This window comes from Colobus angolensis, unplaced genomic scaffold (assembly GCF_000951035.1).
Source record: "Colobus angolensis palliatus isolate OR3802 unplaced genomic scaffold, Cang.pa_1.0 Scaffold61, whole genome shotgun sequence".
NCBI classification, from domain to species: Eukaryota; Metazoa; Chordata; class Mammalia; order Primates; family Cercopithecidae; genus Colobus; species Colobus angolensis.
In genome coordinates, this window is record NW_012119710.1 from 2,896,130 (window position 1) to 2,924,126 (window position 27,997).

Genomic DNA, 27,997 nt, shown 5'->3' on the forward strand with positions numbered 1-27,997 from the left:
CACCACATGTTCTCACTCATAAGTGGGAGAGGAGCAATGAGAACACATGGACACAGGGAGGGGAACATCACACGCCGGGGCCTGTTGTGGGGTGGGGGCTAGGGGAGGGATACCATTAGGAGAAATACCTAATGTAGATGACAAGTTGATGGGTGCAGCACACCAACATGGCACGTGTATAGTTATGTAACAAACCTGCACGTTCTGCACATGTACCCCAGAACTTAAAGTATAATTTAAAAAATAGAATTTCTTAGTGGAATACTTGTCTTTTCAAAGTCCTGGCTGAGCATGGTGGCTCATGCCTGTAATCCCAGCACTTTGGGAGGCCGAAGCGGGAGTATCACTTGAGTTCTGGAGTTTGAGAACAGCCTGGACAACATGGAGAAACCCGATCTCTACGAAAAAATACAAACACTAGCAGGGTGTGGTGACACATGCCTGCAGGCCTAGCTACTTGGGAGGCTGAGGTGGGTGGATGGCTTGAGCGTGGAAGGTTGAGGCTGTGGTGAGCCATGACATGTATACTCCAGCCTGGGCGGCAGAGCAAGACCTTGCCGTTTGTTTGCTTGTTTGTTTGTTTGTTTTTGAGACCGAGTCTCACTTTGTTGCCTAGGCTGGAGTACAGTGGTATGATCTTGGCTCACTGCAACCTCTGCCTCCCGGGTGCGAGTGATTCTCATGCCTCAGCCTCCCGAGTAGCTGGGACTACAAGCATGAGCCATCATGCCTGGCTAATTTTTGTTTTTTTGTAGGGACGGGGTTTCACCATGTTGGCCAGGCTGGTCTCGAACTCCTGACCTCAGGTAATCCACCCGCCTCATCCTCCCAAAGTGCTGGGATTACAGGCGTGAGCCACTGTGCCTGGCCTGAGACCTCGTCTTAAAAAAATAATAATAAGGCTGGGCGCGGTGGCTCAAGCCTGTAATCCCAGCACTTGGGGAGGCCGAGACAGGTGGCTCACGAGGTCAGGAGATCGAGACCATCCTGGCGAACACGGTGAAACCCCGTCTCTACTAAAAAAAAAATACAAAAAACTAGCCGGGCGAGGTGGCGGGCGCCTGTACTCCCAGCCACTCTAGAGGCTGAGGCAGGAGAATGGCGTGAACCCGAGAGGCGGAGCTTGCAGTGGGCTGAGATCCGGCCATTGCACTCCAGCCTGGGAAACAGAGCGAGACTCTGTCTCAAAAAATCATCATCATCATCATCATCATCATCATCATCATCAAAGTCCTGTTCTTGTTCTGAGGTTTATTTCACTTTTTATTTATATTAATAACATTCTGTAAGTTTTTTTATATCTTTGTTAAAATAACCCACATAACATACAATTCACCTATTAAAAGTAAGCACACTTCAATGGTTTTTAGTGTATTCACAGAGTTATACAACCATCATCACAATCAGTTTTAGAACATTTTCATCATCCCATTAGTGTTTACTCCTCATTTTCCTCACCCCCAGCCCTCCTAGCCCTAGAAAACCAATTTCTATCTCCATGGATTTGCCTATTCTGGGCATTTCATATAAATGGAATTCTATAACACAATATGTGGTATTTTGTAATTGGCTTCTATCACTTAGCATAATGTTTTCAAGGTTCATCAGTGTTGTTATGTGTATCAACACAACACTCCTTTCTTTTCCTTTTTGAGATGGGGTCTTGCTTTTGTCGCCCAGGCTGGAGTACAATGGCACAATCTCGGCTCACTGCAACCTCCACCTCCTAGGTTCAAGCTATTCTCCTGCCTCAGCCTCCCGAGTAGCTGGAATTACAGGCACCCACCACCATGCCCAGCTAAGTTTTATATTTTTAGTAGAGACGGGGTTTCACCATGTTGGCCAGGCTGGTCTCAAACTTCTGACCTGGCGATCTGCCCACCTCGAACTTCGAAAGTGCTGGGATTACAGGCGTGAGCCACTGTGCTCGGCCAACACTCCCTTTTTATTGCCAAATGATATTCCATTGTATGGAGAGACAACATTTTACTTACCCATTCATCAGAAGACAGTCATTTGGGTTGTTTCTACTTATTTGGCAATTCACACATTAGTTTTATCTGGCTGTGAACTTTATGTAGTGGATATATACATATTGTGTTTTTCCGTCCTCACATCACTATAAAGAACTGCCTGGGACTGGGTAATTTATAAAGAAAAGAGGTTTAATTGACTCACAGTTCCACATGCTGTACAGGAGACAGGGCTGGGGAAGCCTCAGGAAACTTACAATCATGGCAGACAGGCGAATGGGAAGCAAGTACATTTTCACATGGGTGCAGGAGAGAGAGAACGAAGGGGGAAGTGCTACACACTTTTAAACAACCAGATCTTGGGCTGGGCACGGCGGCTCATGCCTGTAATCCCAGCACTTTGGGAGGCTGAGGCTGGTGGATCACGAGGTCAGGAGATCGAGACCATCCTGGTTAACATGGTGAATCCCCTTCTCTACTAAAAATACAAAAAATCAGCCGGGTGTTGGTGGCGGGCGCCTGTAGTCCCAGCTACTCAGGTGGCTGAGGAAGGAGAATGGCATGAACCCGGGAGGTGGAGCTTGCAGAGAGCCCAGATCACACCACTGCACTGCAGCCTGGGTGGCAAAGCGAGACTCCATCTCAGCACAAAAAAAAAAAAAACAGATCTTGTGAGAACTCACTATCATGAGAACCGCAAGGGGGAAACTCACCCCCATGATCCAATCACCTCCCACCAGGTCCCTCCAACACTGAAGATCATAATTCAACATGACATTTGGGTGGGGACACAGAACCAAATCATATCACGTATATAAATATTTTCTTTGGTTTCTGGCTTCTTTCACTTAATATTAAGTTTGTGAGAATCATCCATGTTACTGCTGCCTATAACTGTAGGTTTTTTGTATGGTATTCCTATGTTTGAATACAGCACAATTTTTTATCTATTCTTTGGCTAATGGACATTTGAGTTATCCCTGATTTATTATTATTACTAGTAATACTGCTATGAACATTCTTGCACATGTCTTTTGGTGCACGTGTGCACAGATTTCCGTTAAGTATATGCTAGGAGTAAAACTGTTGCGTCATAGAATATATCGTTCATGATTTGTAAGGTATTTGGCTTTTTGAATTTAACATATAATAACAGACAGTTTTTTAAAATGGTTGTATCAATTTACAATCCCAACAGCAGTGTATTTTAATTGCTCACATCCTCCCAAACACTTGATTTTACCAATCCTTTTAACTTTATTCATTCTTGTGGGCCTGTAGTGGTACCTCATTGTGGTTTTAATTTGTAGTTCCCTAATGAACTAATGAAGGTGAGTACCTTTTCATGAGCTTATTGCTCACTTAAATATCCATTCTTTGGGGTGAGGGTGTGTGGAAAGTGTCGCAGGTAGCCACTATCTGGGGCCAGTGTCGTGCAGGCAGTAAAAAGAATTTACCAGGACAGTTGTAGGTAAAGAAAGGCAGATTTATTAGAGAAAGTATGAAAATACATTGCAAGGGTGCAATGGGCAGGTCAGCAGGAAAGGAACTGACTACAAAGAGACAAAGGCTTGCTGGGGATTTTATAGGATGGTGCTTATGCTGTGTACTGAAGAGGGCTTTGTGCAGTGCTCATAATGCCAAGGTTGCAGTGAGCTAACTTGTATTTTTCTATCAGCCAGGGGACTGGTGATAGCTGGGCACAGGAGGGCAATGTGTCCTGGACCACAAAGAAAGGCAGACTTACAGTTTATCTGCTTTTTCTTTTTGCTTTCCTTCAATCTCACCAGTCTGACTCCTTTTGCTTAATTAGGACTCCACAGAAAGTGCCTATTCAAGTCTCTGGCCTAGTTTCAAATTGGGTTGCCTATCTTTTTTTATTATTATGATTTCTAAGGGCTGTTGACATATTCCAGATTTGAGCTCTTTAAGAATTATAAATATTATGTAAGTATCTTTTCTCATTCTATGGTTTGCTTTTTCATTCTCTGAATAATGTTTTTTGATCAACAGTTCCTAATTTTAGCATAGCCCAATTCATCAATATTTTCTTTAATGGTTAGTGATTTTCATGTCTTTTTCAAGAAATGTTTGTCTTCCCCCAAGGTTGCAAAGATATTCTCCAATACGATCTTCTTAAAGCTTTATTGTTTTATCCCTCACATTAAGCATATAATCTACCTGGAATTGATTTGTATGTTGTGAGATGGAGTCAACTTTCACTTTTTTACAATGGAATATCTGATTGAACCATTACTTTCTCCACTTCTTTACGGAGACATCTTTGTCGTGAATAAAATGTCCAGATTCATGGGGACCTGTTTCTAGATTCTCAATTCTGACTCATTAGTCTATTCACCTTTCTCTAATTTCATACTGTCCTTTATTATTAGTATCACCATCCCCATTTTACAAATGAGGAAACTAAGGCACAGAGAGGTTAAGTAGCTCGCCCAATTAAGTAATTTGCTAGTTAATGTCAGATCTGGAACTAGAACTCAGGGAGCTTAGTTTTACGTTCTATGCTCTCAATAAGCTTTACTGCTTCTCAAGCTGAACAGTTCCAATAACAAACATTTTACGTCACTACATCAAAGTAGGCTTTGCGTGAAGCCTTGGCAACAGGGATGCCGCGGCTGCACACTGAATAGGTCCTGGTGTTCCCCGCACAGCCGAAAACCGAACCGCCGTTGTCCCAGTCCTACCACTAGAGGGCGCGGGTAACTTAAGCTCGCCAGGGAAGTCTCTCCCGCCGCGCCCGGTTACCTTTCAGCCAATCATCAAATATTTACCCAAAGCGCGATTCAAAGCCAAAGTAGAAAATTGTTTAATCCAGTCTCCATGCAGGACATAAACAAAAAGAGACAAAACAGGACTGATCTATCTGCGTAAGTATCTTCAGGGAAGAAAGACGCCACTCAGTTCCTGGCTAATTCATCTCATCCTTAAAGCACCTTATCCTAAGAAGTCTCTCCAATCTTCACTCTTCCTAGTGTAAACTAGGTTGTTTGACATCCTCATGACAACCACTCTTTGGAGGTACTTTTACAAGGTGTACACTAGAGTGCATTATTATGAGGTCAAAAATTAGCTCTTATTTCTCTCAAAGAGACAATAGTACCCCATTACATTTCACTTCCTTAGCAACGAACAGGTTTCTTTGGTCTCTCTCCAATTTCTCCGTGTCCCTTTCAAAGTGTAAAAACCCAAAGTGGACTTTGCACCCTATTCTATCTAGTGTCAGATTTACTTCCCGATTCTTTTCTTTTTTTTTTTTTTTTTTCGTCACTCAGACTGGAGTGTGGTGGCGTGATCTTGGTTCACTGCAACCTCCACCTCCTGGGTTCAAGCGATTCTCCTGCCTCGGCCTCCCGAGTAGCTGGGATTACAGGCACGCACCACCACACCCGGCTACTTTTTGTATTTTTAGTAGAGACGGGGTTTCACCACGTTGGCCAGATCAACTCCTGACCTCAAATGATCCGCCTGCCTCAGCCTCCCAAAGTGCTGGGATTACAGGCATGAGCCACCGCACCCAACCTGCTTCCTAATTCTTGAATGTTACACTGTTAATATACTAAAGCAATATGCAATTATTCAATGAAGTATTAATAGTTCATCTTTGTCAACTTGACAACACAAACCACACACAAAAAAAACACAAAAGTAATGATGCAGCAATATACAACAGGCTCAATATTTTAAGTTTCAAAAAAGCTGGGCCGAGTGCAATGGCTCATGCCTATAATCCCAGCACTTTGGGAGCCCAAAGAGGGAGGACTGATAGAGGCTAGGAGTTGATTGCTTAAAGACCAGCCTGGGCAACATAGCAAGACCCCTGTTTTTACCAAGAAAAAAAATGTTTTTTAAATTAGCTGGGCATGGTGGTGTGTGCCTGTAGTCTTAGCTACTCAGGAGGCTGAGGCAGGAGGATCCTTTGAGCCCAGGAGTTTGAAACTGTTATTGAGCTAGGGTCACAGCACTGCACTCCAGCTTGGGTGACAGAACAAGACCCTGTCTCAAAAAAAAAAAAAAAAGAACAGGCAGGGCACAGTCGGTGGCTCACATCTGTAATCCCAGCACTTCAAGGGGCCAAGGTAGGTGGATCACCTGAGGTTAGGAGTTCAAGACCAGCCTGGCCAATATGGTGAAACCCTGACTCTACTAAAAATATAAAAACTAGCCCAGTGTGGCGGAGCCGCCTATAATCCCAGCTACTTGGGAGGGTGAGGCAAGAATTGCTTGAGCCCAGGAGGCGGAGGTTACAGTGAGCCGAGATCACACCACTGCACTCCAGCCTGGGTGACAGAGCGAGACTCTGTCTCAAAAAAAAAAAAAACAAAAAACAAACAAACAAACAATGGAGCACTGAACCTCCGCTTTGATTACAGTTTGAAAACTTAGATGTTTGTGGACAAAGTCTAGGAGGCAACATGAAGATAAGTAATCATTGATTTGTTAGGTTTTGGGAACTGAGGTTGATTACTTGTTTTTTCATTATTGGCAAAATTTCGAGGACTTTTAAAAAATGAGTAAAATATTTTATTTACTCAGCAACTTATGGAGCCCACATTACATGTACGACCCAGGGGTGAGCATTACAAGGAAGACAAAACCAGACACAGGCCCTGCTGCTCAGAATAACAGTAGCTGATACAGTACAAATGCTTAGTATATCCTAAGTGTTATTATCACCCTATTGCAAAGATTAAGAAAGTGAGGAACAGAGAGGTTAACTAGCTTATCCAAGGTCACAGAGCAGAGAATAAAAGTAGAACTAGAATTTGAACTCAGCAACTCCAATGTGCGAAGCCTAGGATTTAACCATTACACCACACTGCCTCTCGTGATAGCTTAATAAGAGAGAGAGAGGAGGGGAGGGGAGGCAAGGGGAGGTGAGGGAAATGACTTTTGATCATTTGGCAAATGTTTTTCGAGCACCTGCTATATGTTAGGTACCAGAGTACCAGCTGGGAAGACACTGATAAGTAAGACAAGCACAGTCCCTGCCTCACAGGGCTCACAGAATACAGATATAGCATTATGGGAATTTAGAGCAGAAAAAGGGAAGAGGACCCATCTCTGAGGTTGTTTAAGGGAGAAGCACCTCCTTACACTCTGTTCCATTCCTAGCAAAGCACCAGCCTTGTGGAGAGAAGAGGGGATAGGAGAGGGGGAACACAAAACCTTAAAATAAAAGTAGTGAAAGGTGGCATCGATTTATTCAGCAAGCATTTGGAAAGGAAATTCAAAAATAAGGACAGGGCCAGGTAAGGGGACTAGGATAAACCTCTAAGAGCCTGCCAATATGAGACTCTAGTTCAATTTTTACTCAAATAATCCTTGAGCGTTAGTTGCCAAGCACTGGGCTAGACTTTGGACATACAACTGTAAATAAGCCACAGCCCCTGCTCTTCAGGAGTTTATACTTTAACAGGGCAGAAAGACATTTAAGCAAGAAATTCCAGTATTGTGTGCCAAGACAAGTGACCACAAAGAAGCACAGAATGAGATGGGGCACTATTCAGGTTGGGATCAGACAGCAAGAAGGTGACATCTATACTGAACAATGATACAGAGCAAACTGGAGTTAGAAACAAAGAAGGAAGAGGGAGTGTGATCTAGACTGCGGGAACAGCTTGTGAAAAGCCCTGGAAATGGCAGAGAATGCCTAGGATTGCAGTGACACTGTTTTAGAGAGTGATGCCAATTAATGCCACTAAATTGCAGACTAAATTGCTAAATACTTTCATCACACTGTCCCAGGTCCAGGAAGGGTTCCAAGCATGGGCTCAACCTAGGGCCAAGTTGAAACAGACTGTTCTCCACCTGATAACCCCAAAGCTGCAGCTTGACTAAGCCATCTTAGCCTTCCCCAACACCTTGTTGCTGGTGTTTATAGCTTCTCTTGCCATTTAGTCAGTCAATCAGCAAGCTCTATGCTAGACGCCAGAGGAATAAGAGGGTTCCACCTGGCGTCCCAGAAGAATGGGGACAGTGTCCTCCACATCTCTGAACCCCACCGGGAATCCAGTACAGTGCTTTGCACACAATAGTACCACTGGATCTACTAAACAGACTAAAAGAAAATAAATTCATCTGACGGCATAATTACGATCTCAACTCAAGTCCTCCACATTCCCAAATCCTCTACTGCTGCGTTATCAGGGCACTCCTTCCCCATCCTTGGACTCTGCCACTTGGAATTACCAAGGATCTTCGCACAAAGAGAAGTATAGATTCGTGGATAAAAGCAGAAGTTTCGAAATCAGAATAATCTGGGTGATATCCTCTTAGTAGCTTTATGATACTCAGCAAGTCGCTCAACCTGCGGCACCCTCCATTTTCTTCATCTGTAAAACGAAAATAACAGCAGCTCTTCCACTGGTGTTCGTTAAATGAATGTAACTGGGCTGAGTTGAGAATAGTAAATGAGACCGACTACGTAAGGAGATGATCATGTCTCTTGCCATATAAAGTGCACTTAATAAATGGCAGTTGTAGTAGAATGATGTAGATGGTGCTGGTGATGATGTTGGTGATAATAGGAAGGTCAGTTGTCAGTTTTGCAAGTCTCTGGCTGTAGTCACAGCAACCCCTACCAGCCCAGGCAGCTTCTTCTAGAAGCAGGCCCTGAACAGGACATGTGTAAGAGATCCGCTGTCCCTCGAGACTCGGCCCACTCCCGGCCCTCCGCGGACAGCGCCAGCCTGCGTCACTTGTCCGCCTGCCAGCTCCACCCGGGCGGACCCACACATGGTAGGAACGTGAGGGGGCGGGGCCTGTTCTGGCGCCTCTGGGCCAATCGCCGGGCGGGAGGCACTCAGCCAATGGCACAGGGGCTCTAAGGCCCTGGGAGCGGGGACGAAGGGAGGAGCTGCGGCGTCATAGGTCACTGGGCGGTCTGTGGGCGGGGTCCGCGTCGCCTACCGGGACAGAGCGGGGGTGGCGGGAGCAGTCTGGACAGTCATGGCGGCGACTGTGGTGACGGCGGCAGCTGTGGCCCCGGTGCCAGCGCCCGGCACGGACGGCGCCTCTTCAGTGCACTGGTTCCGCAAAGGCCTGCGGCTCCACGACAACCCGGCGCTGCTGGCGGCCGTGCGCGGGGCGCGCTGCGTGCGCTGCGTTTACATTCTCGACCCGTGGTTCGCGGCCTCCTCCTCAGTCGGGATCAACCGGTGGAGGTGAGGGGACCCGGGGCGGGGTGGCGGGGACACAGCCAGGACCCTGACCCTGGGGTGACCGGCGAACAGCACGATTCCCCCAACCTCTCCACGGCTGGGAGGCCGTGGAGAAGCCGAGACCGGGGAAGTAATTCGTCATGGTCCTAACGCGCTGGTGGGCCAGGGCTCAGCCTCTGACAAAGCGCGTTCGCACTGTTACTCCTCTGAGCCTCACAACTGCCTGTGGAACGGAGATCTTGATCCCCGTTGTACAGATGAGACCCTTGAGCCCTGGAGACCCAAAGTCGACCTGTCCAAGGACTTGCAGCCAGTGAGTGGCAGAACAGGGGCTCCTGGTCTAGGGCTCTTACCGTCTACTCAGGGAGGGGCAGAAGGGAGATACTGTAGTGTGAGGGCGGGACGGGTTTTTGCTCGCATTCTTCAAGTAAAGAGCCCGTTGCTGGGCTCGGGGAGATCATTCCTAAGCCTCTGGCTTGTTTGAATCCGCCCTACCACCCATCCTGGCTTCCCTGCGCCCAGACTGTCCTGCCTCTAGGGGTGTCAGGTGACCCTGGCTTAGCATTAAATAAGATCTTCTCCCCTATATTATAAATAAAGAAGCCAAAGGCGTCTTCAGGTGGAATCGCTTTGTGTTCAAAGCTCCAGAGAATCCAGGGGATTCTCCAAAATGGTTTAAGCCCTGCTCTGGAGCTTTGACCTTGATAAAAAAATTTAAAAGGATCCAAAGTGTCACCCCGTCATCCTCTTGTCATGATTTTAGAGGACAGTTGAGCCATTAGAGATGAGACTTCTATGAACTGTTGTGCTAAGGTTAGGGAGCAGGAAAGCCATGATATCAAGGGCCCCTCTGATGACCCCCCAGGAGATGGAGTCGACATGATCATGGAAAAAGATGAACAGGTCGTTAATGTATTTTCTTTGTAAACAGTATTCAAATTAAAGAGTTTTGAGACATCATGTACCCATCGCTCTTCAGAACACCTAGTGGCAGTCGCTGGGTTTGTTTGCATTGTTCTGGGGAATGTTTGCTTGTGGCCTTGTTGCATCGATGGACAGGGTTATTTCCAGGATACCGTGGCTCTCGGCACACCATTCTTTTCTCTCCAAGGTGTGTACCCTGCTAAGAGAGTGAGTGCTCCTAGCAGTAGGTCTGTTCAGTGTCCCCTCTTGCCCAGTTTATATAGAAGGAACAATTAAAGAGTCCTGTGGAGAGCCTGCCCACAGTTTTCAGGCTGCCTTATTGCTCTGTCTCTGCTCCAGTTTGCTACAGATAGGAGGTTGGGTTTGACAAGCATCATCAAATGACCATCCCTAGTGTGGACATTAAGCCAAGCCTCAGACTGCCCTGCACCAGTCAGAGCCAGCCAAATGGAATCCGACTACCTTCTTGTTACATTGTCACAGAGTTTCTTGGGTTTTGGGGGACATTGCATAGTACTGCCTACTCTTTTTTGATAGGGGAGATTAAAAATCAACAATAAAATTCCTATTGATTAAACTCCAGTTTGCTAGGAACCAGATGTTTGTGGATTTTTGTGGGTCATCATTTTGTGATCGTGCTGTCAATCTAGTGAAAGAGAAAAGGAATGTGGCTCAGATGCCTGAGTCAAATCCTGAAGTCAAAGGCTGTATAGGAATGCAGATATTAATTGATTACTTAATGGGTGCCTAATATCTGCCAGGTGGTGCTCTAGATGTTGCTAGGGATACAGCAGTGAATAAGCAGATGTGTCTGTGCTCCAGAACTCCAGGAGCCTACATTTTATTGACGGAAGACCAGCAAACAATCATTTTAGTGAATTTAGTGAAACGAAGTGCCATGAGAAACATAAGATAAGGGGACAGACTAGAGCAGTGGTTCTCAATCTTGGCTGCTGTGTATTGGAAGCCCATAAGGATCTTTAAAAGATGCCTGGGCCCCTTTCCCCCAATTCTTTTTTTTTTTTTTTTTTTTTTGAGATGGAGTTTTGTTCTTGTTGCCCAGGATAGAGTACAATGGCACAGTCTGGGCTCACTGCAACCTCTGCCTCCCAGGTTCAAGCAATTCTGCCTTAGCCTCCCAAGTAGCCAGGATTATAGGCGGCCACTGCCACACCTGGCTAATTTTTTTGTATTTTTAGTAGAGACAGGGTTTCACCATGTTGGCTAGGCTGGTCTCAAACTCCTGACCTCAGGTGATCTTACCCGCCTTGGTCTCCCAAGCTGCTGGGAGTATAGGGCTGAACCACTGTACCCAACCTCTTTCCCCCAGTTCTGTTAGAATTGTTCTCGGTTATGGCCTGGGCATTAAGGTTTTGGGGTTTTTTGTTTGTTTTTTGTTTTTGTTTTTTGTTTTTTGTTTTTTTGTGGGTTTTTTTTGAGACAGGGTCCTGCTCAGGTGACAGCCCAAGCTGAGATGCAGTGGCATGATCATAGCTCACTGCAACCTTGACCTCCTGGGCTCCATCGATCCTCCTGCCTCAGCCTCCCAAGTAGCTGGGACTGCAGGCTTGCACCACCATGCCTGGCTAATTTTTGTATTTTTTTGTAGAAATGAGGTTTCACCATGTTCTCCAGGCTGGTCTTGAATTCCTGGGCCTAAGCAATCACCTACCTGAACCTCCCAAAGTGCTGTGATTGCAAGCATGAGCCACTGCCCGGCCGTGGGCATTAAGGTTTTTAAAACTCTTATTGCAGCAAAGCTTGAGAAGCACTGGACTAGAGAACCTCAGTCCTGAGCTGGGCAACCTACGAAGTGTGTTGAAGTGCATTGGCAGGAAGTCTAATTAGTCTTGGCGTTCAGAAGAAAGAGGTGAAGTAACACAAACAGATTGAATATAATAACTGCTCCTGGGCCTGGTAACAGACACACTCCTACCACCTCCACCATTCTGCTTGCTTCCTGGATCAGTTGAAGGCAGAGCTGCATTCTCTTGTGCACAAAGTTCTGGATAAAGGGGAGGACTGGAGCCAGCCATATCTTGACGTGACTGTAGTATGTGTAATCGTCCCGTGGCTATTTCTGGATTCCGAGAGTGGTCTGAGAGAATTGTGCTGCACCATAAGGTCCTAGCTCTGCAGCTGCTTAAGTTGCCTCTGAGAAGCCTCCCTAGGAAGGCAAGGGAACATCTACAAGGAGGGGAGGACCCAAAATCTGTGACTCTGTTTCCCTCCTGCTCCTCCTACACTGACTCCCACACAGTGTTTTTCTGCAGAAGAAATCAGATTAAAATAACTATGAATGGCACTAGGAGTAAAAAAGGACAGAGAAATGCAACCAAGAAATACACACATTGATTAGCAAGAAGAAGGCTAGTATACTCCTTGCCTTGGTGATGGTGAGAAGTTTATGGGCCAATTGTAGCTATATGAGCCTCAGGACTTTTTTTTTTTTTTCCAAGTGCTGCTTGGCTAAATCCTTTCACATTTTCTCCAGCCTCACCTCCCCCAAATTTGCTACATCTAGAAGGAGTTACTGCAGCAAGAAGATGAACAAAAGGAAGATGTGAGCAGTTCCTAGATTTTAAAATGGCCTCTGTGGTTTTTCATTACCTTTCTCTCCCCACTACAACTTGGGTAGGTGTTAGCAACAATTCCTCTTCCACTTTGTTTAAATCATTTTGTCCCTGGTTCTGTGCCGCGCCTCTTTCAGGAGCTTCCGGGACAGAGGGAATTTGTAAAAATAAAATATGTTCCCTCTCAGCCCATTTCTCTCAGAATTGGTAAATAGGGTAAACTGAGAACTTCCTAGGATGCCCCATGAGAACAAGTGTGCCTCTCTTCCCAGATGCTGAGAGCTGAACACTGTTGGACTGTTGGGAAGTGGGTTGAGAACTAGTCTACTGGCAGGGAAACAGGAGCTTCTCTGAGCTATTCACATTGATATCTGAGAGAGGTACTTTACCGTTCTGCTGCCAAGGAAATGTTTCTGTTTGCCCAAAGGGGATAAAAACCTTCATCTTTCTCTTTGAAATTAGGAAAGAATAAATATATTTTTAAAATAATAAGTATTTAATATTTAAGTATTTCTAAGTATCACTCAGATACTTAGAAGTAACTCCCTGCCAGAGATTGTGAGTTTAGGTTATCCTTTTCCATGGGGCTTAAGCTCTCTTAATTACTTAGGAAAAGTTAATTTCTATTAATATCCTATGTAGCCAATCTGTACCAGCCAATGGTATCATCATTATTGTTAGATAACCTTGGCTTGAAGCAGAAGAACTTGGTCAAGGACAGCCTGGACCCAAAAGAATTCACTGTTACCTTCCCTCCCCCTGTTAACAACAAATAAATAAAATATTCCTCAACACAGGATCAGCCATCCGTAGAGAAGGCCTTCCCAAAATGTGAGTACTTAATCAAAGGATCCGCTTGTTTTATTCTAACAGGCTAGCCTTGTAGAGTCCCTGAGTTATAGTGTCCTCTCTGTATTTTTGGAAATCCCAGTCTGGTTTTCTCTAGTTCTGCCTGCCTCTGGCTCCAGAGCACTTACGTAATAATGTAATTCAGTTGCACATGTTGTCTAATCCAAAGGGTAAGCTTTGCTCTCCCAGGACCATGTGCTCTGAATTTTGGCCACGTGAGCTCAGCTAAGAGCTGCCAAGGGTGAAGTGCCAGCCCCCAACACCACCACCTCCAATGCCCAGGCCAGTTTCCTTCAGAGTGCCCTCATTGGAGTAAAGAGAAATTGGAGTAAAGAGGAGGGTTCTAAGGGACCACAGAAGGCCCGGGGTTCTCTCTGGTGAAAGAATGCATATACCTGCCCAGTGAGCCTTTGTCCAGTCGCAGCACTGCTCCAAATGTGATGGACAGCTGTCACCTGGCAGGCCTCAAAGGTGGTACCCTAGTGGTAGCTTCCCATTCTATGCATTCTCTTGCTGTCTGGAGTCTGGAGATACTGGGGACCCTCCTCACATCTCTGCCTGTTGCCTCCGTGTGGTGGCTGTCCTGAGCCCTCCCTCCCTTGGTTGACTTGGGAGGGAAGTTAGAAGAAGCAGAGCGTTTCTAGCAGGCCAAAGGGGAGGCAGAAATATGGATGCCCAAAAGAGAAAGTTTAGTAGAAACAAACTAGAAGCAAAGAAAGGCAACTTGTAACAGAGGCTAGAAGTAAAGTTCAGTGTTCTAGAGTAGTGCTTGTGAAACTTTAATATGCAAATGAATCACCAGAGGATCTTGCTAAAATACAGATTCTAATTTTGGAGGTCTGGGTTAGAGTCTGAGATTCTGCATTTCAACAGACTCCTGGGTGTTTCATAGCCAATGCTGCTGATTGTCAGACCACACTCAGAGGAGGAAAGATCTGGCAGCAGAGGTGTTGTTGGCCTTTGAGTTGCCCTCTGGTGCTCCCTAACGGCTGAGCCCTGGGCAGCACAACCTCAGTGCTCTGTTTGTTGAGAGGCAGTGGCTGGCTAAAAACGAACATGTCAAGCCTGACAGATTGCCTGGGTTTGAATTCTGGCCACTTATTAGATATATATAATGTTGGGCGAGTTCCATAATCTCTCTGTGCCTCAGTTCCCTCATCTGTAAAATGGGAATGATAATAGTACCTACTTGATTGGGCTGTTTGAGAATTAAATGAGATAATGTATGTGAAACAAGTAGAATAGTGCCTGTCAGTGTAAATGCTCATTAAATGTTAGTCATTGCCATTATTATCATTATTTTTATTGAGTTGCTGGATTCAGAGTTGGGCCTTCTACCAGCCTCACATCTCTGCTTTCTGCTATAAACATCTCTTGTGAAAGAAGAAAAGGGCTCTCATAGGATTAGCTGTACTTTAGAGATGCTACGAGGAATTTCTCCTTTTAGTAAATGAGGTCTAAAAATAAAGTTCTATAGAAGGCAGATTGCTACATGTTCTGGAACCTAGATTTCATGTGCATTCCAACCTTATTTATAGCTTCAAATCAAAGTCCTATGCAGCCTCGTAGACTGTGAAGGAAAAGGCCCCGGAAGCGCACAGCAAGGACACTCCTGGGAGCTGCAGATGGAGGACCCTGTGTCCTGGGGTTATAGAATTTAAATCACTGCTCCTAACCCTAGGCATTCTACCTGGCAGAGTCCAGGTTTCAGATGGCATGAGACCATTTGCATGGATTTCTCTTCTTTTCCTTCTAGAAGAGTGGTGAGGCTTGGGGGAGGCCAACACAAGTGACGCACTTGCAGCTCCCTTTTCCTTTTCTGGAGGTGTCAATTTTTCAAAAACAGAAATTCACAGAGGTGGAGCTTTTGGTTTGCATAAAGCAGCATTCAACCTGTTAGTCTTCCATCCCAACCCCTCAGAGAGTCTTCCACGTGCTCTTTTGCAGACATGATGCTTTGAGCCAAGCCCAGGGCTCAGCCCGTGCTAGAATGTAGGTCGGTGGCACTGGCCGTAGGAGTGTGTCAAGTTGTGTATGTCAGAGGTAGCAGTGGGAGCTGGTTCTAGTTGACAGCCTGGGAATAGTCACTGCTTCTGTAAGCCTCCAGTAGTGAGAGAATGTGACTGTGATGTGCCATTCCTATTGTTGACAGAGAAGAATGCTGGGGATGGGCAGAGACCCAAGGGGTAGATAGCAGGTGCCTCGGAGGTGTCTGTGACATATGCAGATTGACCTGTGAGTTCCTGAGGAAGAAGATGAGAATGCCAGTGGACTACCTGTAGTCAGATTGCTATTAGAGAAAAGGATTCCAAACTCCTGAGGGCCTGCAGAATCTCAGCCCCTGGGGCAGAGTTGGCGTACAACTAGGAATCTTTAGAAATGGGGCACAAAGCCCTGCACGGTGGCTCACGCCTGTAGTCCCAGCACTTTGGATGGCTGAGGCGGGCGGATCACTTGAGGTCAGGAGTTCAAAACCAGCCTGGCCAACATGGTGAAACCCTATCTCTACCAAAAATATTTTTTAAAAAATTAATTGGGTATGGTGCACATACCTGTAACCCCAAAGACTCGGAAAGCTGAGACAGGAGAATTGTTTGAACCTGGGATGGGGAGGTTGCAGTGAGCCAAGATTACGCCACTGCACTCCAGCCTGGGCGACAGAGCAAGACTCTGTCTCAAAAAAAAAAAAAAAGGGCACAGAGAGGAAAATGTGGGTGTCAGAGTGATTCAGGAACCTTAGGTTCCTGAATCCCCAGCTTTGTCACTTAACAGCTATGGTCTTAGACAAATTAATTTACCTCTGAGTGTCTCAGTTTCCTCATCTATAAAATAAGGATGGTACTATTTCCTTCAAAACGGTTGAGAGATTTAAATGCAGAAATGCACTTAAAAAGCATGACAGAACCAAAATCCCATTGATAACCTTGGTTGCCTCTGGGGAGGGAGGGAGGGGAAAACCCTTTTTACTGTGTACTGCTTTGTCTCTGGAATTTTGAGCCACATGAATAGTTTATTTGGTTATAATGTTAATTTAACTTAAAAATAAAACACTGAAGGCACTCAGCAAATGTTAATTTCCTTTCCCTTTCCCCTGGTGATCCAGGTCTGCTGCTGAAGTTCTTGCCTATCTGTAGTCTTCCCCATCCCCACCCCCACAAAAATGTGAAGATAGCTATTGAGAAGTACCTTTTAAAGCCTTCTCCTTCTTGGGATGAGAACCTGATCACCAGAACCCTGGAGAAGCCTGGAGAGTAAGCCACCTGCCAAACAAAGCTGTGGGAACTAGGGACCCATTGCGGGCTGTGAGGCTGTGGCAACAGAAATACGCATGGCCCACAGCATGCATGCAGAGAGTCAAGGAGTCTTTTCCACCAGAGTAAGGAGGATTTTCCCGGCTATGGCAGTCTGGTCCTCTGCTAAGAGGACCTTAAAGCTTCATACCATGGTATTGCACTGGCTTTTCAGATGGCTCCCATGTGTGTCTCACAACAACCTCATGCTGAGCAGATACTTACGTCTGGCCCCCGAGACTGCGAGGGAGTAAGTGACTTGCCTCTGATCACACAGAAACACCACACTAGGAACAACACATTTATCTCGTGATGTCTGTGTGCCAAGCACGGTGCTAAATGTTTTTCACACATTATTCGATTTTCTTTTCTTAGCAATTTTACGAGGTACTAACATCAGCTTCATGTTACCGGTGAGAAAACAGGCAAAGAGGTTAGGTGATTGCCTAAAGTCACACAGCTAGTAAGTGGCAAGGCCAGGATTTGAAGCAGAGCAGCGCTGATCCACTACCACATCCCTCCTGGGCTGGAACCCTGGCCTCTCCAGCCCTAGTGATCATGAGGCTGCCTGTTGGGCATAAACAGCAAACCAGTTTCTCCCTGCTTTGTTAGGAAAGAGAGCCACTCTTCATGATGTTATTACTAACAAGGCCTGTGTGAACTCTGCAGGTTCCTACTTCAGTCTCTGGAAGATTTGGACACAAGTTTAAGGAAACTGAACTCCCGCCTGTTTGTAGTCCGGGGACAGCCAGCCGACGTGTTCCCAAGGCTGTTCAAGGTAAGCGTGCAGAGCCCCAGACAAGACAGTGAGATTCTGTCCCTGAGGGTTTCCCCACAGGCTGAGTGAGATGATATTCCGACTGAGGGAATGGAAACATCAGGGCTGGTCTGGCTGTTGTTGCTAAAGAAGTTGGGAGCAAAAGCAGCCAGTTAGCTTTCTCTTGGAATGGAAACGGTGTTAAGGAAAAAAATTCTGGGAAACCAGTGTCTTGTTGGAAAGCTGTCAGCTCAGTCCAGACATAGGATGTGGTAAGTCATTCCACCCCGGATGCCACTGGCTTCTGTCGATGTTTTCTTGGCTCAAGCCAGCAAGATTTATTAGGGTTCCTTCTAGGCCAAGACTTTGAGGGTGGGGTTTCATTTATAGCAAGGTGTGTTTCCCATCTTGCTTTGCTCTGCTTATTGGGAAAAGTCAGCCTTTCTGAGGAAGCTTTCTTGTTTCCCATGGGGTAAATGATTGATAGAAATCTTCATTTTGGTGCCACATAGGTTTCTGTTTGAAGTATCAGGAGGCCAGTCTACTTTTCCCTCAATCCCTTTTAAAAGTGTATTCTAAGGCCCACACAGAAGCACAGGAACTCGTGGACAGAGGGCTCTGGGACAGACTGCCATCATCCTCAGCAGCACACAGTGATTGTCTTGCCCCTCTCCACCCTAATTCCAAAACAAAAGGAAAAGTCATGTCGAGGCAAACAGCTTAGTGAATACATCATCCTTCAGTTCCCCTCCCCGCACCCCCACACATAATTGCGCATACATGTACAAATCACACAGTGCTAGTAATTGCCCACATTCATTGAGGGCTGCCTATGAGTCAAGCGCTGTTCCCAGTGTTTGTTTACATCAACTCACTTCTTCCTCACAGCAGGCCTAAGAGGTGGCTACTGCTATCCCGATTTATAGGTGAGGAAACAATAATTGGTTGTGAAGTTAACAAGTGATGATCTTGGATTCTGACTCTAGAGCTGTGTCCTCACCCACCATACCATATAAATACATTTGCCTCCCTTCTCCCCTCGACATTGCCCTTCTCTTCCCCAGCAACTCAGAGGCCAACCCACTTCTAGCCCAGAGCTATAGCTGGGTCATCCATTCAGTCATTTAATGTATTTTTATTGAGCTTCTGCTAGGTACTAGGCCCCATACTAGGTATAAGGATAATGATGATGAGCAAGACAACATGGTTTCTGCTCTGAGAGTTCACACTAATGGGGGAAACAGGCAAGTGTATCACTGTCATATAATACATGCTGCAGTGGAAAAAAGACAAGGTACAGAAGAATTATACTGAAGGAGGAGGTCAAGAAGGCTTCTTGGAGAAAATGTCATTTAATAATACTGTTATTGTTCACAGGTTACAATGAGTATTCGGTGGTGTAATCTATATGAACTGTAAGCATGGTACCTGACTTACAGCAAGGGCTCAATCAATGTTTAATGCTGGTATCCTCGAATGAGGGATAACTGGCCCTGCTAAGGACCCGCTCCCCAGGCAGGGCTGAGTCAGGACCAGACCAGTCTGTACATGGCCAGGACATTTGCCCCTGTGGTTCAGAGCTTTGAGAGACCATGACCAGAGACTTTGGAGAATGTGTTTTTCTTCTTGCAAGTTGCATGCTCTAGGGTTTTCTGTGGGTTGTCTGTACAACCATTCACTGGACTAGCTTGCTATGAGATCTAGAAATTCCTACCAGAAATGACTAAAGGCTTAGGAAAGAACTTCCTTCTTTCCGACATGCAGCCCCTCTGGTCAGTTTCCTCTGACCTCCAGACTAAGGATCGCTTCTCCTTTCCTGACTCTCTCAGGGCTGGAACCTATTAGCTCTGTTTGCTATTGGCCTCAGGAGTGTTGCTGTGGAAACAATTAAGACACTTCACATAGCACAACTCTGCCAAGAAAACTAGGCCACAAGTCTGCAGGGCTGTGAGGAGCTCTGGGAAAAGCTTGCTGAGCAGGTGGAAGGCTGTGGTCCTGTCCCACTCGTGAGTCAGTGCCACTCTCTGGGACTGGGGGGTCTCCCAGGAGCATTGTATTTATAGCCTCCTGCCGCATTCTCCTACCTCAAGGACACAGCAAGTGCACAAGGCTGCCTACCTCTCTTCCGACTCCACTGTTGCTGTGCTGTTGGCTTCACCATACTGCCTGCGTCCTCAAACTTTCTGAACCTCAACTTGTTTGCTTTCCAGATCAAATCCCTGTTCCTAGTTTGTTTACTGCCCATCAGACAGGTCTCTAGACTAGCTCTGTTCTCTCCCAGGAAGGAACTAAGAGTCCAGCTTCCACCTCCTCCCCAAACACAGTGTCGAGCATAACAGATCCTCTCCCCACAGGAATGGGGAGTGACCCGCTTGACCTTTGAATATGACTCTGAACCCTTTGGGAAAGAACGAGATGCAGCCATCATGAAGATGGCCAAGGAGGCTGGTGTGGAAGTAGTGACTGAGAACTCTCATACACTCTATGACCTGGAAAGGTAAGAGATGGGGCCCAGGGGTCAGGTTACCAATTGTGAGAGTTAGTAATTTGGGCCCTTGCTGAGTGAAACTCAGAGAGGTTCAGCATTAGGGCCACCTGACCCAGGAGGCATGGCATCTTCTAGAAGCTGGTGGAGAATAGGCCAGAGTCAGGGCCTATAGAACAGGTCACGAAGAGCTTTACCCGATTGGGGTGGCAGAGAGGCTTGTCAGGCCCAAGGCATGGAAGCAGTGAGGACCCACACTCAGGGTGTCTACAGATCTGCTCCTAGTATGCCCGAGTCCTACCTATGCCTCCTACTCCCACTTCCATCCTGCACAACAGCTGCCCTCTGACCTCAGTGGACCCTGTCTGCTACCCCTCCAACAGACCTCTGTTCACACAAGTCCAGCTTTTGTACCTAAGATGAGTTCCTAGGCTGGGCATGCGGACACATTTAATCCTAGCACTTTGAGAGGCCCAAGTGAGAGGATCACATGAGTTCAGGAATTCAAGATCAGCCTGGGCAACATAGTGAGACCCCTCGTCTCTACTAAAAATAAAGAAATATATTAGCCACGCATGGTGGCACATGCCTGTAGTGCCAGTTACTGAGGAGTCTGAGGTGGGAGGATCACTTGAGCCCAGGGGCTTGAGTCTGCCATCAGCTGTGATCGTGCCACATCACTCCAGCCTGGGTGACAGAGTGAGATCCTGTGTCAAAAAGAAAGAGTTCCCCAGGCTCTATGACTATCTGGGTTTCCAGGCCATGTTGCTTGGTGGTGGGGAGGGCTCTAGAGATCCCTGCAGGGAGCTGCTAACTACAGAGGAGCCTCCTCCCCTGGTGGCAGCCTCTGTGCTTGCAGAGATTCTAGGAGGAAATCCTCTCCTCCCCTTCCCTGCCATGCCAGAGCTGTCACCCTCCTGCTGCTGCTGCTGCTGTTGCTGTTGCTGCTGCTGCCAAGCCAGCAGCCGCCGCCGCTCCCCACCCCCACTCCCCAACCCAGTGCTGGCTGCCAAGAAGCCAGGTCACACAGCTGTGCACGTGAGCCGGGCCCTCAGGAGGAAAGGCTGGGTGTGGAGATCCTCCTCCTGCTGCGTGCCAGAGGAGGGGGAGGCACAGCAGAGGCAGCAGCCGACCATATATCTCCACTAACGCGGGGAGAGCGAGGTAGAGCAAACTGAGAAATGAACTCACCCAGCCAGATGGGCCTTGCGTAAGCTACTTCTTAGCCAGGAAGAGCCCCGGGAATGTGACTCCATACCATCCTAATTCATCCTTATATAAACAACCTCCATTCTGTTCTTTACCCTCTGATACTCTTTCCTTCTTGCATGAGTGCAGTTATGTTCCCTTGGTCATGAAAAATACTTTGTAAACTACAAGACACTCTTTAACTATCAGTTGTGGCTATGAACTCTAGCCCCAGTCTCTGTATTTGGGAGGATAAGCTGTCCTCCAGCTCTCTGTTCTATACAGAGAGCTAAGAAGGGGATGATTTTCCAAGAAAGGAACATGTCTGCTATTCCTTATGATGTTAGAGTAAAAAAAAAAGGAAAAAAAAGAAAAAAACATGTCTTCAGCTCTTATGAAAGAACTTTCTCCAGGGCTTACATGGTGGTAGAGGCCTATGGGGATTCCCATAGCCTGGACAGATAGGCCAAGTGCCAGGCTGGTTAGTAGGGATTTTTCTGTGGTTAGAGATATGTTCAGTCTCTGTCTTTAGGCAGCTCTGCGTCAACACCAGGGAACCTGGAATTGAGTCCCAGCTCTGGCCCTGCCTTGCTCCATTACTGAGGCACCTGCTCCAGCTCTGTGGGCTTTATTTTCCCTCTCAGTAAAATGGAGATGCGGCCTTCCTTGCCCCCTCCTTTCCGTGGGACTCACAGGTCCCACGCCTCATCCACTCACAGGCGTGGAGGAAAGCCACCCTCAAACCTTCAGAGTCTGGGTTCTTTTTTGGGTGGGCAGTGACCCAAATCACAGGGCCTTGTGGGTAACACTAGTTGTGCTTTGGGCTTCCCAGGATCATTGAGCTGAATGGGCAGAAGCCACCCCTTACATACAAGCGCTTTCAGGCCATCATCAGCCGCATGGAGCTGCCCAGGAAGCCAGTGGGCTCGGTGACCAGTCAGCAGATGGAGAGCTGCAGGGCCGAGATCCAGGAGAACCACGACGAGACCTACGGTGTGCCCTCCCTGGAGGAGCTGGGTACGTACTTCCTGCCCAGAGCCGCTTGTGCTGGTGCCTCCTTTTGTGTAAAGAAATTCTTTGTCAAAGTAATGCATGTTATTATAGAAAGGTTAGAAAGCACAGGAAAACAAAGATGGAAATGGCAGTCACTATTACTCCACCACCCAGAGGTAACCACAATTAATTTTAAACTATGTCCTTCTAGTATGTGTTCTGTTCATACTCATACATGTAATCTTCTGTTTCTGGTTCTAGATTGTGCCTCTATTTTTCTACTTCCCTCTCACAGACAATACAGGCACTGCCTGGTGCTGGTGTCTGTGGGCTTCTCAGTAACAGTATAGCTTGTACTGCTTCTATTGAAAGCAGGGAGTCTGTCATCCTCTCAGGTTACTAACTACACTCTTTTACCACCCCTCTTTCTTTTTTTTTTTTCTTTTTGAGATGGAGTCTGCCCTGTCTGGAGTGCAGTAGCACAGTCTTGGCTCACTGCAACCTCCATCTCCCGGGTTCAAGCAATTCTCTTGCCTTAGCCTCCTGAGTAGCTGGGACTACAGGCACCTGCCACCATGCCTGGCTAATTTTTGTATTTTTAGTAGAGACGGAGTTTCTTTTTTTTTTTGAGACGGAGTCTCTGTCACCCAGGCTGGAGTGCAGTGGCACAATCTCGGCTCACTGCAAGCTCCACCTCCCGGGTTCATGCCATTCTCCTGCCTCAGCCTCCCGATTAGCTAGGACTACAGGCGCTCGCCACCACACCCGGCTAATTTTTTGTATTTTTAGTAGGGATGGGGTTTCACCGTGTTAGCCAGGATGGTCTCGATGTCCTGACCTCGAGATCTGCCCTCCTGGGCCTCCTAAAGTGCTGGGATTACAGATGTGAGCCGTCACGCCCGGCTGAGACAGGGTTTCACCATGTTGGCCAGGCTGGTCTCAAACTCGTGACCTCAAGTGATCCACCCGCATTGGCCTCCCAAAATGCTAGGATTACAGATGTGAGCCACCCCTCAAATCTTTTGATCTGAACAAAGCTATTAGCCTTTTTCACCTGAAAACCACAGTTGCCAGCTAATCTGAAAAGGCAGGAGGTCCAGGATTGTTCTCACCTGCCTGGAGTGATGAGGGTGCAGGGGAAAGCAGAGAAAATAGTGACTGTGGGAGGAGAACCAAGTTGACCTAGAAAACGCTAAAACTTTAAGGATTGCCTCACCCCCAGTAGCACCGAGACACTATGGTTCAGTTCTCATAAAGTTCAAATAACAGAACAGCCGTGCCGGGCTATCACTGAAATGGTCAAACCTCCTGTCTTGTGACCCTTTCTTCTCTTCAGGGTTCCCCACTGAAGGACTTGGTCCAGCTGTCTGGCAGGGAGGAGAGACAGAAGCTCTGGCCCGCCTGGATAAGCACTTGGAACGGAAGGTATGGGCCGTTTCTGAGACACAGAGCTGCAGATACTGATGTCCACACAGCAGGGGATGTCCATGTCCTTTAGTCTCTCTTAGCTCACACTGGTTGGAAAATGAAAAATCCTCCTATCCTCCTGATGGCCATAGCAACAGCAACACTAATAGCAGCTACCATTTAGAGAGTACTTACCATGTGCTGGTCACTAGGCTTGGCATTTCTAAGTCAAGTACCTGCTGGCATTTCTTTTCATCTTTCCAACAGCCCTACAAGGTAGGTATTAAGCTGTTCATTCTACAGATTACAAAATTGAGGCTTAAAGAGGTTAAGTAACGTGCCTGAGGTCACAAAGTTAGTAATTACAGGTTGAGTATCCCTTATCCAAAGTGCTTGGGACCAAAAGTGTTTCAGATTTTAGAGTCTTGAATTAGGAATGCTCACCTTATAATATAGTAAGACCATGTTCTATGTTATTCTAAAGCTGTGTCGGATTGCTTTTCTTTGATCTGTGGGCAGATTCACCCTACTAAGAGGATATCTGGTCAGTAAAATCTGTAAGATTATTACAGATTATTACAGATTATTACAAAAAGGAAAAAGAATCCCAGCAATTTGGGAGGCCAAGGTGGGTGGAGCACTTGAAGTCAGGAGTTCGAGACCAGGCTGGCCAATATGGTGAAACCCCATCTCTACTAAAAATACAAAACTTAGCCGGGCGTGGTGGCGTGTGCCTGTAATCCCAGCTACTCGGGGCTGAGGCATGAGAATCGCTTGAACCTGGGAGGTGGAGGTTGCAGTGAGATGAGATCACGCCACTGCGCTCCAGCCTGGGTGACAGAGTGAGACTCCATCTCAAAAAAAAAAAAGAAAACTGAGTAGCTGGGATTACAGGTATATGCCACCACGCCTGGCTAATTGTCTTTTTAGTAGAGACGGGGTTTCACTATGTTGGCCTGGCTGGTCTCCAACTGCTGACCTCAAGTGATTCTCCTGCCTTGGCCTCCCAAAGTGCTGGAATTACAGGCGTGAGCCACCGCACTCAGGCAGAAATAAAGTTTTTTAAATGGCCAAGACTAAATTGCAACACGTAGGAATGCACATTTGGGTGAAAAAAAGAAGCTACTTGACACAAGGAATAACTGTGAAAAAATAAAGTCCTTCCTTTCAAACATGTTTTGCCAAAATAGAAAAATGTAAACATTTCAGAAATGCAGAAAGTGTTTATTATAAAAGCTGAGGTAGGGGTTATACATGTTGGGGGACAGGAGGGGACTATTTCTGGGATGAGCACGTAGACTCTTGGGGTGGCTGTCAAAGCTGTTTCCCAAACCTTGGTGGTTTGCCTTAGAATAATTCATTAAGTCACACATGTGTGATTGTCTGTATCCATTGTTTCATTCAAAATAAAAATGTTTTAAAAGTGGGGGTCTAGCAAATGTATGTGCAGGCAAAAATCCCTAATGTCTGTTAGAGGTGCTTAACCTGATACCACAGGGGTTACCTGCAGAGGAGGAGGCCTTGAGGTTGCGACTTGAAGGAAGAGTTTCAGTTAACCAGGTGAAGTTGAGGGAAAGGAAGGCAGCGGGTCCAGAAGCAGCTGCTTGTGCATAGGCAAAGGCCAGTGAGAACAGATGCGTAAAGAGGAGGGGCAGTGCGAGGCAGAGGGTTCAAATGCATTGAGATCGCACCACTGCACTCCACCCTGACCCTGTCTCGAAAAAAAAGAGTAGGGGCAAGAGACAGAGCTGGAAAGACCTGGATGCTGGGGAGCCACAAAAGCCTTCGTGAAGATTTGGGCTCTGTCCTCAGAGCAACAGGAAGCCCACTGTGCACATTATCCCGAGCAACAGGCGTTACATCACTCTGGTCGCAGTGTGGAGAACAAGTTAGCAGGGGATGGGAGTGGATGCAGGGAGGCCAGTCAGGAGGCTGTCACAATTGTCCAGTCTAGATATGACCTAGCCTGAACCAGGTTGGTGGCAGCAGGGAATGGAAAGAAAAGGACAGATTTGGAAATATTTGGGCAGTAGAATTGACAGGACTTGGTGAGGGGATAAAGGATTGTGCCTTGGGCAGCTAAGTAGCCAGCAGTGTATTATTTGAGGTAGGGAGGCCAGTGGGAGTGTGGTTTTAAAGCAAGAAAAGGGCACGTCCACCTTGAGGTGCCTGAGAGGCAGCCAAGTAGAGGTTTCTAGCAGGCAGCTGGGTGGAGCAGCCTGGGCTAGAGGTATGGATGTAGTGATTGTGTGCAAAGGGGTGGAACTGGGAGCCATGGGCCTTAATAAGCTTGCCGAGGCACACAGTTGAGTAGAGAACCTAGGACTGAGCCCTGGGTGCCCACATTTAAGGGAGAGGTAGAGGACATGGAGCTGGTGAAAGACCAAGAGCGCCAGGCGGCCGGGAGATACCAGGCGATGTGGAGTCACAGAGGCCAAGGAATCGAGAGGGTAAGACAGCACAGTCAGCAGGTGCAGCGCTGCTGAGAGATCCCAAAATACAAGGACAGAAAGTGCCTACAGGACTCAGTGGCACAGAAGTCACAGGAGACTTGTGGGAGCCAGCCTTGTCAGGTGGCCAAGGCAGAAGCCAGAATGGGGTCGGCCAGAAATTTGGAGGTAGGGGAGGGGAAATGCAGAGAGGTGGGTTGTGAAGGAGGAAAAAGGACCCAAGACCCTACAGGGTTGCCAGAAGCGCTTTGTTTTTATTTTGTTGTCTTTGCAAAAAGGAGAGACGAGATTATTTCCTCAATGTTTTGGGAGTGAAGACTTAGAAAGAAAGAGGTTGAACATGCAAGAGAAGGAAGAAAGGGGGCTTCCAGAGCAGCCGGAGGTCTTGGCCTTGGGCGGAGTCACAGGAGGGGAGGAGGAAGAGGGGTAGGTGTGGGTGCAGGTGACTTTGTAGATTTAATGGCTGAAAGCAGAGGTGTTTCCCACCTGATGGCTTCTGTATCCAGCAGAGTGTGGAGCAGGAGGCCTGAAGAGAGTCAAGGTTGTGAAACAGTATCATGGAGAGAGGAGTAAAGGATGTTGGAAGTTAAGAAAGTGAAAATAGGCCAGGCGCGGTGGCTTATGCCTGTAATCACAGCACTTTGGGAGGCCGAAGTGGGTGGATCACCTGAGGTCAGGAGTTCAAGATCAGCCTGGCCAACGTGGTGAAACCCCGTCTCTACTAAAAATACAAAAATTAGCTGGACATGGTGGTGCACACCTGTAATTCCAGCTACTTGGGAGGCTGAGGCAGGAGAATCACTTGTACCTGGGAGGCGGAGGTGTCAGTTAGCCGAGATCGTGCCACTGCACTCCAGCCTGGGCCACAAGAGCAAAACTCTGTCTCAGGAAAAAAAAAAAAAAAAGTCATGAGAGACTGCATGGAACAGTGAGTCAGGAAAGTAAAGTCCTATGCCAGCAACCAGTGATGATAAAAACATGGCTGATAATGTTATATGACACATGGCCCCAGAAATGAATGACTCCATTGGTCCCCAGGAATGGATTGGAAGTTTCCTCCTTCCCCAGCTGCTGTTGAGCAATAGTGCGAAGTCCCTGGTGTCTATAATATAACCTCAGGGCCACTAGTGACTGGAGAACGGACTGAGAGAGATATTCTCTTCTGTAAAGTAGAAGCCGTGTTTCCTGCTGTATAATTAGAGAGTTCGTTCAGTGCTTTCAGAATCTTTCATAACTCATTTTAATCTGCAGGAGACTGGAAATTTTGTTCCTATTTAATAGATACGTAGCTGAGGGATGTAATAACGTGTTCACAATCACCCTGCAAATTAAAGAGCAAGTCAGGGAAGGACATGGCCTCGTTGTTTGGTCTGATGGTGGTTCCATTTCAAAATCAGCTGGACAAGCACAGTGTTCAAGTGCTGGCTCCATGGCTGGCTGTTCTGTGACTGTAGGCAAGTTCCTTAACCACCCAATGCCTCCATTTTTTCCTCTGTAACATCCAGGCCTTTCCTTTTACCACCTTCTCTTTCCGCTGTAGGCCTGGGTTGCCAACTATGAGAGACCCCGAATGAATGCCAACTCCCTCCTGGCCAGCCCCACGGGCCTCAGCCCCTACCTGCGCTTTGGTTGTCTCTCCTGCCGCCTCTTCTACTACCGCCTGTGGGACCTGTACAAAAAGGTAAGGGGGACGTACGTGCCCACATTGCAGCTAAGGCCTGCTGCAGCCAGGCCTTTTGGGCTTGTCAGTCACCCTAAAAAAGGCACTGGTGGGAGGGGGTTGGGCTGTGGCCCCTGGAAAGGCCTAAGTGTATGTGGATAGTCCAGAGGAGGAGAGAAGAGTCAATATCCAAGAGGGCAGAGCCAAGCACAGAGTGAACTGCCCACCAGAATGAAGCCCAGACCATCATGTAGAGAATAAGGACAG

At 47.1% G+C, this 27,997-nt stretch overlaps 1 protein-coding gene across 2 annotated transcripts in view; it reads left to right on the forward strand.

Annotated features, from left to right (window-relative positions):
• Nucleotides 1-8,585: 8,585 nt before the first annotated feature.
• Nucleotides 8,586-27,997, forward strand: part of CRY2 (cryptochrome circadian clock 2) — a 35,339-nt gene continuing 15,927 nt past the window's right edge. The window contains exons 1-6 of one of the 2 annotated variants that reach the window (XM_011963291.1): nucleotides 8,586-8,732; nucleotides 17,460-17,568; nucleotides 19,902-20,044; nucleotides 22,053-22,237; nucleotides 23,550-23,638; nucleotides 27,611-27,751. In XM_011963291.1, the coding sequence (XP_011818681.1) occupies nucleotides 19,974-20,044; nucleotides 22,053-22,237; nucleotides 23,550-23,638; nucleotides 27,611-27,751 (486 nt within the window). In that variant the 5' untranslated portion in view covers nucleotides 8,586-8,732; nucleotides 17,460-17,568; nucleotides 19,902-19,973. Of the gene's footprint in view, nucleotides 8,733-8,857; nucleotides 9,158-17,459; nucleotides 17,569-19,901; nucleotides 20,045-22,052; nucleotides 22,238-23,549; nucleotides 23,639-27,610; nucleotides 27,752-27,997 lie in introns of those variants that run through there. The other variant, XM_011963290.1, reaches the window with a different exon arrangement.